The sequence below is a fragment of the Calidris pugnax genome, unplaced genomic scaffold (genome assembly GCF_001431845.1).
Source record: "Calidris pugnax isolate Ruff unplaced genomic scaffold, ASM143184v1 scaffold353, whole genome shotgun sequence".
Taxonomy (NCBI): domain Eukaryota; kingdom Metazoa; phylum Chordata; class Aves; order Charadriiformes; family Scolopacidae; genus Calidris; species Calidris pugnax.
Window position 1 is genome coordinate 55349 of NW_015091065.1, and position 9201 is coordinate 64549.

General features: G+C 54.8%; 1 protein-coding gene across 2 annotated transcripts; it reads right to left on the bottom strand.

Annotated features, from left to right (window-relative positions):
• Positions 1 to 320: 320 nt before the first annotated feature.
• LOC106896728 (natterin-4-like) lies at positions 321 to 9191 on the bottom strand. Of its 2 annotated transcripts, XM_014956921.1 has the most exons (7): positions 8206 to 9191; positions 7988 to 8023; positions 7573 to 7669; positions 3673 to 3788; positions 3457 to 3492; positions 3042 to 3138; positions 321 to 1603 (listed from the first exon to the last, which is right to left on the bottom strand). In XM_014956921.1, the coding sequence occupies exons 2-7, from the start codon at positions 8000 to 8002 to the stop codon at positions 594 to 596; spliced, it is 1371 nt and encodes a 456-aa protein (XP_014812407.1). In that variant the 5' UTR covers positions 8003 to 8023; positions 8206 to 9191; the 3' UTR covers positions 321 to 593. The 2 variants fall into 2 exon arrangements, with proteins under 2 accessions (XP_014812407.1, XP_014812408.1); XM_014956922.1 differs by lacking the exons at positions 321 to 1603; positions 3042 to 3138; positions 3457 to 3492; positions 3673 to 3788 and adding an exon at positions 4831 to 6134.
• Between the last annotated feature and the right edge of the window lie 10 nt (positions 9192 to 9201).

Consider the following 9201-nt stretch of genomic DNA (forward strand, 5'->3'; position numbering starts at 1 on the left):
CCCCAGACCCCCGTATCCCCCCCAAAGTCCCTCGGTGCCTGGTGGGTGGGCCGACCACCCTACCCACCCCCTGATTGGTCAGCTCCTATGTCACTCCTGCCTTCCTTGGTGGGAAGGGGAGGGAGGAAGCGAGGAGGGAGGTGGGGGCTTTAGTCCACCATCATCCCCCTGAGATGGTGCCACCTCCATTGACATCCTCCAAGGACATGGCCTCCACCATCCCCTGAGGTAACTTTTTCCCTCCTTCCTCACCCCTTTTCTTATGAAATTACTTTTTGGGTGCATTCAAATGACCCACGCAGTTGAATTTTTGTTTTCGCTCTGCATTTATTTCATGAAACACAAGAAGAAAAGACTGAAAAAAACCCCACATTTTTCTGCCCCCCGCGTTGTTGCCGCGTCGTTTCGGAGAGGGGTGAAGGTTCTGCCAAGGAAACTGAAAATATGGAAGGTAAAAACCAAAAAATATGCATTTGCTGCATTCCGAGTTGCTGCCCTTCCAATTTTGGGGTGAGATGGTAGTTATTTAGGGGGAAAAAAAGGAGAAAAAGCAGATTGCAGGAAGCAGATCAGTGGATCCACCTCATCGTCCCCTACCCCCGGCATGGTGGGACGTTGGTGAGGGGCCAGCACTCCTTGACGGTGGGCCGGACCCCCACCACCGCCCGGCTGCGAGCCCACCCCGTCACGGCCACGTGGTGGGGATGAGCGTCACCAAAATCCCGGGTGAGCTGCGCGGTGAAGGGGATGTGGACATCCAAACGGCGTCCCTCCAGGGCGACCATGCACGCCCTCTGGGCCTGGACCTCTTTCTCCACCACATGGGTATGGTCAACGTACTTCCCTATGCTGGCCCCACCAACCCAGGGGATGCTGGTGACGTTGGTGACCTCCCATCCCGTTTCATTGAAGACCAAGAGAGGGGCTTCCAAGACTCCGTAGACGGTGGCGAAGACCCTCTGGTCCATCTCCCAGTCGTACTCCGTCTCAGTGGCCTCCTCCAAGGTGACGGTTTTCCACACCCCTTGGCAGCCTTCATTCCTCACCGTGGTCTTCATCAGGGTGACGTCCTTCCTGTGCTCCACTGCCCCACTCACGTTGTAGCGGACATTGGAGATGGTGACATTGGCCGGGCCCTTCTTGACCACCAAGACTTGGTACCACTTGTACCAAACCTCCTCCTGGTCCACCACCACGAAGAGGTTCCTGTGCATTTTGACGACCTTTCCCAAGCCATAGCGGTTCCTCCCAACAAAGACATCAGTGTAGGGACAACCCTCCACAGCGTTTTCGGGCACGCTGCCGAAGGAATCATCCACCCAATCCAGCGCCTCCAGGTCTCCCACGTTGACCAACACCTTGAAGTCGTTGGTGCTCATCTCCTGTTCTCGAAAGGGGAAGAAGCAGAAGGGACCTCGGGCGGGGACGTAGGCACCTGTGTTGCAACCCATCTTTGTCGTGGAGCAGACGTACTCCAACCTTTTGGCGTAGTCGTTCCAGTTGGAGACGGCATCGGCAGGCAGGTGGCCATGGAAAGCCACCCACTTCAGGTAGGAAGGTGGCTCCTGCTCCCGCTTCCTCCGGAGAAAGCCCCACTTGGTGGCTGCGGGGAGGAAATGGGGGCAATTGTCGGTGAAAGGAGACACCTCCCTCCATCCTGCCCCACCGAGCGATGTCCCCGTGGGGAGAAGGTGCTGGGGTGCAACTTCCTACCACCACACTGAGCAGAAGAGACATCTCAACCAACCCCTCTTACTTTTGTGGGGGGCAAAATAGCGGGGGCACTCCTGCAAAAAATGAGAAGACCAGAGACCTTCACGCGTTGGAGGACACAGGGATGGGTGAGACCATGAACTGGGTTTATCTTGGCAAGGTTTTGGGTAGTGCGGTGGGGGGGCTGCAGCAGTGACCTCTGGGACAAGAGCCATGGGGCTGCCCCACACTGGACATGGCTGGGTCCAGTTGGCTTCAAAGTGGATCCTCCAAAGCTGAGGCCACCAGTGATTCTGGCAGTTCCTCTGGGAGAACGTATTTAAGAAAGGCTAAAAAGCCCTGAGAGATGGAGAACGTGGGAGAGAAACAACCCTGAGGACACCAAGATGGGTGAAGAAGGAGGGGGAGGAGATGCTCCAGGCACCAGAGAAGAGGGTTCCCCTCCAACCCATGGGGAACACACGCTGGAGCTGATTCATCCGGAAGGACTGCAACCCATGGAGAGGAGCAGGTTGAACCTGAAGGACTCCAGCCCGTGGAGAGGAGCAGGTGCATCCTGAAGGTCTCCAGCCCATGGAGAGGAGCAGGTGCATCCTGAAGGTCTACAGTCTATGTAGAGGAGCAAGTTCATCCTGAAGGTCTCCAGCCCATGGAGATCCCACATTGGAGCAGGTTCATCCCAAAGGAGTCCAGCCCTTGGGAAGGACCCACATCAGAGCAGCTCCTGAAGGACTGGATCCCGTTGGTCTTATGAGCCGACCCCACTCCCCTCCACCGCTCTGGGTGCCGGGGGTGCTCAGGTCCTGCTCTGCTGGGCTCTGGGGAGACTCCACCTGGAGAGATGCCTCCAGCTGTGGGGCCACCCACATCAGAAGGACACGGAGCTGTTGGAGCGAGGCCAGAGGAGGCCCTGAAGATGCTGTGAGGGCTGGAGCCCCTCTGCTGGGACGACGTGCTGAGAGAGTTGGGGGGGTTCAGCCTGGAGAAGGGAAGGCTCCGGGGAGACCTTAGAGGCCCTTCCAGTCCCTCAAGGGGCTCCAGGAGAGATGGGGAGGGACCCTTGATGAGGGAGGGGAGCCATGGGAGGAGGGGAAGGGTTTGACCCTGGAAGAGGGGAGATGGAGCTGAGCTGTGGGGAAGAACTTGTTTGGTGGGAGGGTGGTGAGAGCCTGGCCCAGGTTGCCCAGAGAAGCTGTGGCTCCCATGTCGGCAGCTCTCCTGCTTCCTCCAGGAAGAGGAAGAGGAAGAAGAGGAAGAGGAAGGCAAGCGGCGCGTGGGCAAGTGGCAATCACCCAAAGTCGACCCCCCCCCCGGAGCCCAGGACCCACCTGGGGGGGGAGGTCTCCTTCCCACCGCTGACATTCCGGCAGCTCCGCTACTTCCTCCCCCGAGGAAGAGGAGGGCGGTGGTGAGGAAGAGGAAGAGCTGCAGGGAAGAAGCGGGGAGGGGGGGGGGGGGGAGGCGTCACCCCTCCCAGCACCAATCCCGCGCCCTGTCCCCACCACCCTCTGCTTTTTGGGGTGAAATCCCGCCCAACCGGGCAATGAAATGGTTTCAATTTTTAACCTGGAAACGCCCAGAATTCCCTTGTGTTTTTTTTAAATTTCACCATATTTGAATTGTATTTCATTTTATAAATAATTCCTTTTCTTTTTAAAAACCATCCCCTCCCCCCTTCTCCCCGCTAGTGGTTCAAAAAACCCACTAAATAACCCCAAAACGCTGCCCCGCCACGTGCCGTACCTTGACTGTCGCCATCCCAACGGCCCCCTCCGGACACTGCGATTGAAAATTATATATTTTTAATTTATTAAAAAAAAAAAAAACCAACCAAAAAACCCATTAATTTCGGCACCACCTCGCTCTGGAGCGGCTCCCAGATGCTCCACGGTTTTGGGGTGAAACCCAACCGGTTTGGGTCTGGTTGGATGTTTTTTTACGCCATGCCACACTCCCTACCTCGCCTCCCGCTTTGACAGAAATCCCTTGCTTTTTTGGGGGTGTTTTCAGTCGGTTTTGGGTCAATTCTGGAGCAGAGCGGTGTTTTCCAGCGTGGCTCCGGGGATGCGCCCGCCCTGGGAAAGGTCAAAGTCTAAATGGGGAAAGAACTGCAAATAAATGAAAATAAACCCACTAAAAAATAAAAGGGGAAGGAGGAGAATTTTTGAAAAATTGGGATTTTTTCTGCTTCTGGCAGAAATTCAGCATTTTGATTTTTTTTCAATCAGGAAAAACGCATTATCGACACCCAAAAATCACCTGGAGTGGCACTAAGAGCCCACGGTCAAGATGCTTTTTTTCACCCCAAAAGCACCTAAAAACCAAAAATGCCTCCAAAATTGGGATTTTCAGGGGAAAAAAGCACTAATCTCCATTTTTCCCTGTGCTTAAAACACAAAAATATCTTTTTTTTTTTTTTTTTTTTACAAAATCATCTCCGTTTTCTGCTTCAAACCTTCAAATTCCAGCAAATTAAGAGTAAAAAATCTACAGAAAAAAATCAACCAACTGACCCAAAATCCACCCAAACGGGAAAGTTGGAGATTCCCCCCAAAAGAAAAGGATATATTTTGGTGAGGAAATGGTGCTTTTGGGATTTTTTTGCCTCAAAATGGGGGCGGTGGCTGCGGGTCCCGGGGGGCGGTGGGCTTTGTCATCGTCCCCCAAAATGCTGATTTTTAGGGCAGAAATGGGATGTTTGGTGGTTTGGAGGCAAAAATGGGGCTGGGTGGGGGGAGGGACCCAGGCGCAGCCCTCCCCCGCCCCCTCCCCAGTCCTCCCAGTCCGTTACTGGTTTCCACTGGGCCCCCCCAGGAAACAGCCGGGGGGAGGCAGCGGGTCCCAACATTCGGCCTTTATTTCCCCGATTCAAGTGCCCCAGAGAAGGGACGGGGGCAAATACCCCAAAAAGGGGCAAATAATGCAAAGAGGGGGGCAGAGAGCTCCCGGGGGGGAGGGGGGTGGGGACAAATACCCCCGGGAGGGGCAAAGAGTCCAAGGGGGGGGGCAAATACCCCAGAAGAGGGGGGGCAAATATTCAAAGGGTGTTTTTTCCCTCCTTCCTCACCTCTTTTCTTACAAAATTACTTTTTGGGAACGTTCAAACGACCCACGCAGTTGAATTTTTGTTTTCATTCTGCATTTTTTTCATGAAACACAAGAGGAAAAGACTGAAAAAAACCCCACATTTTTCTGCCTCCCGCGTTGTTGCCGCGTCGTTTCGGAGAGGGGTGAAGGTTCTGCCAAGGAAACCGAAAATATGGAAGGTAAAAACCAAAAAAATATGCATTTTTCTGCATTCCGAGTTGCTGCCCATCCAATTTAGGGGTGAGATGGTAGTTATTTTGGGGAAAAAAAAAGGAGAAAAAGCAGATTGCAGGAAGCAGATCAGTGGATCCACCTCATCGTCCCCTACCCCCGGCATGGTGGGACGTTGGTGAGGGGCCAGCACTCCTTGACGGTGGGCCGGACCCCCACCACCGCCCGGCTGCGAGCCCACCCCGTCACGGCCACGTGGTGGGGATGAGCGTCACCAAAATCCCGGGTGAGCTGCGCGGTGAAGGGGACATAGACATCCAAGCGACGTCCCTCCAGGGCCACCATGCACGCCCTCTGGGCCTGGACCTCCTTCTCCACCACATGGGTACGGCCAATGTCCTGGCCTGTGCTTGCCGCACCCACCCAGGGGATGCTGGTGACGTTGGTGACCTCCCATCCCGTTTCATTGAAGACCAAGAGAGGGGCTTCCAAGACTCCGTAGACGGTGGCGAAGACCCTCTGGTCCATCTCCCAGTCGTACTCCGTCTCAGTGGCCTCCTCCAAGGTGACGGTTTTCCACACCCCTTGGCAGCCTTCATTCCTCACCGTGGTCTTCATCAGGGTGACGTCCTTCCTGTGCTCCACTGCCCTACTCATGTTGTAGTGGACGTTGGAGATGGTGACAGCGGCCGGGCCCTTCTTGACCACCAAGACTTGGTACCACTTGTACCAAACCTCCTTCCGGTCCACCACCACAAAGAGGTTCCTGTACCTTTTGACGACCTTTCCCAAGCCATAGCGGTTCCTCCCAACAAAGACATCAGAGTAGGGACAACCCTCCACAGCGTTTTCGGGCACGCTGCCGAAGGAATCATCCACCCAATCCAGCGCCTCGAGCTCTCCCGCATTGACCAACACCTTGAAGTCGTTGGTGCTCATCTCCTGTTCTCGATAGGGGAAGAAGCAGAAGGGACCTCGGGCGGGGACGTAGGCACCTGTGTTGCAACCCATCTTTGTCGTGGAGCAGACGTACTCCAACCTTTTGGCGTAGTCGTTCCAGTTGGAGACGGCATCGGCAGGCAGGTGGCCATGGAAAGCCACCCACTTCAGGTAGGAAGGTGGCTCCTGCTCCCGCTTCCTCCGGAGAAAGCCCCACTTGGTGGCTGCGGGGAGGAAATGGGGGCAATTGTCGGTGAAAGGAGACACCTCCCTCCATCCTGCCCCACCGAGCGATGTCCCCGTGGGGAGAAGGTGCTGGGGTGCAACTTCCTACCACCACACTGAGCAGAAGAGACATCTCAACCAACCCCTCTTACTTTTGTGGGGGGCAAAATAGCGGGGGCACTCCTGCAAAAAATGAGAAGACCAGAGACCTTCACGCGTTGGAGGACACAGGGATGGGTGAGACCATGAACTGGGTTTATCTTGGCAAGGTTTTGGGTAGTGCGGTGGGGGGGCTGCAGCAGTGACCTCTGGGACAAGAGCCATGGGGCTGCCCCACACTGGACATGGCTGGGTCCAGTTGGCTTCAAAGTGGATCCTCCAAAGCTGAGGCCACCAGTGATTCTGGCAGTTCCTCTGGGAGAACGTATTTAAGAAAGGCTAAAAAGCCCTGAGAGATGGAGAACGTGGGAGAGAAACAACCCTGAGGACACCAAGATGGGTGAAGAAGGAGGGGGAGGAGATGCTCCAGGCACCAGAGAAGAGGGTTCCCCTCCAACCCATGGGGAACACACGCTGGAGCTGATTCATCCGGAAGGACTGCAACCCATGGAGAGGAGCAGGTTGAACCTGAAGGACTCCAGCCCGTGGAGAGGAGCAGGTGCATCCTGAAGGTCTCCAGCCCATGGAGAGGAGCAGGTGCATCCTGAAGGTCTACAGTCTATGTAGAGGAGCAAGTTCATCCTGAAGGTCTCCAGCCCATGGAGATCCCACATTGGAGCAGGTTCATCCCAAAGGAGTCCAGCCCTTGGGAAGGACCCACATCAGAGCAGCTCCTGAAGGACTGGATCCCGTTGGTCTTATGAGCCGACCCCACTCCCCTCCACCGCTCTGGGTGCCGGGGGTGCTCAGGTCCTGCTCTGCTGGGCTCTGGGGAGACTCCACCTGGAGAGATGCCTCCAGCTGTGGGGCCACCCACATCAGAAGGACACGGAGCTGTTGGAGCGAGGCCAGAGGAGGCCCTGAAGATGCTGTGAGGGCTGGAGCCCCTCTGCTGGGACGACGTGCTGAGAGAGTTGGGGGGGTTCAGCCTGGAGAAGGGAAGGCTCCGGGGAGACCTTAGAGGCCCTTCCAGTCCCTCAAGGGGCTCCAGGAGAGATGGGGAGGGACCCTTGATGAGGGAGGGGAGCCATGGGAGGAGGGGAAGGGTTTGACCCTGGAAGAGGGGAGATGGAGCTGAGCTGTGGGGAAGAACTTGTTTGGTGGGAGGGTGGTGAGAGCCTGGCCCAGGTTGCCCAGAGAAGCTGTGGCTCCCATGTCGGCAGCTCTCCTGCTTCCTCCAGGAAGAGGAAGAGGAAGAAGAGGAAGAGGAAGGCAAGCGGCGCGTGGGCAAGTGGCAATCACCCAAAGTCGACCCCCCCCCCGGAGCCCAGGACCCACCTGGGGGGGGAGGTCTCCTTCCCACCGCTGACATTCCGGCAGCTCCGCTACTTCCTCCCCCGAGGAAGAGGAGGGCGGTGGTGAGGAAGAGGAAGAGCTGCAGGGAAGAAGCGGGGAGGGGGGGGTGGGGGAGGCGTCACCCCTCCCAGCACCAATCCCGCGCCCTGTCCCCACCACCCTCTGCTTTTTGGGGTGAAATCCCGCCCAACCGGGCAATGAAATGGTTTCAATTTTTAACCTGGAAACGCCCAGAATTCCCTTGTGTTTTTTTTAAATTTCACCATATTTGAATTGTATTTCATTTTATAAATAATTCCTTTTCTTTTTAAAAACCATCCCCTCCCCCCTTCTCCCCGCTAGTGGTTCAAAAAACCCACTAAATAACCCCAAAACGCTGCCCCGCCACGTGCCGTACCTTGACTGTCGCCATCCCAACGGCCCCCTCCGGACACTGCGATTGAAAATTATATATTTTTAATTTATTAAAAAAAAAAAAACAAACAACCAAAAAACCCATTAATTTCGGCACCACCTCGCTCTGGAGCGGCTCCCAGATGCTCCACGGTTTTGGGGTGAAACCCAACCGGTTTGGGTCTGGTTGGATGTTTTTTTACGCCATGCCACACTCCCTACCTCGCCTCCCGCTTTGACAGAAATCCCTTGCTTTTTTGGGGGTGTTTTCAGTCGGTTTTGGGTCAATTCTGGAGCAGAGCGGTGTTTTCCAGCGTGGCTCCGGGGATGCGCCCGCCCTGGGAAAGGTCAAAGTCTAAATGGGGAAAGAACTGCAAATAAATGAAAATAAACCCACTAAAAAATAAAAGGGGAAGGAGGAGAATTTTTGAAAAATTGGGATTTTTTCTGCTTCTGGCAGAAATTCAGCATTTTGATTTTTTTTCAATCAGGAAAAACGCATTATCGACACCCAAAAATCACCTGGAGTGGCACTAAGAGCCCACGGTCAAGATGCTTTTTTTCACCCCAAAAGCACCTAAAAACCAAAAATGCCTCCAAAATTGGGATTTTCAGGGGAAAAAAGCACTAATCTCCATTTTTCCCTGTGCTTAAAACACAAAAATATCTTTTTTTTTTTTTTTTTTTTACCAAATCATCTCCGTTTTCTGCTTCAAACCTTCAAATTCCAGCAAATTAAGAGTAAAAAATCTACAGAAAAAAATCAACCAACTGACCCAAAATCCACCCAAACGGGAAAGTTGGAGATTCCCCCCAAAAGAAAAGGATATATTTTGGTGAGGAAATGGTGCTTTTGGGATTTTTTTGCCTCAAAATGGGGGCGGTGGCTGCGGGTCCCGGGGGGCGGTGGGCTTTGTCATCGTCCCCCAAAATGCTGATTTTTAGGGCAGAAATGGGATGTTTGGTGGTTTGGAGGCAAAAATGGGGCTGGGTGGGGGGAGGGACCCAGGCGCAGCCCTCCCCCGCCCCCTCCCCAGTCCTCCCAGTCCGTTACTGGTTTCCACTGGGCCCCCCCAGGAAACAGCCGGGGGGAGGCAGCGGGTCCCAACATTCGGCCTTTATTTCCCCGATTCAAGTGCCCCAGAGAAGGGACGGGGGCAAATACCCCAAAAAGGGGCAAATAATGCAAAGAGGGGGGCAGAGAGCTCCCGGGGGGGC

Coding starts and splice junctions, on each gene's coding strand:
- LOC106896728 (XM_014956921.1), bottom strand. Junction 3,789..7,572: donor AAGGAGACCTCCCCCCCCAG/GTGGGTCCTGGG, acceptor GACCTTTCCCAG/GGCGGGCGCATCCCCGGAGC. Junction 3,493..3,672: donor CTGTCAAAGCGGGAGGCGAG/GTAGGGAGTGTG, acceptor TTTCAATCGCAG/TGTCCGGAGGGGGCCGTTGG.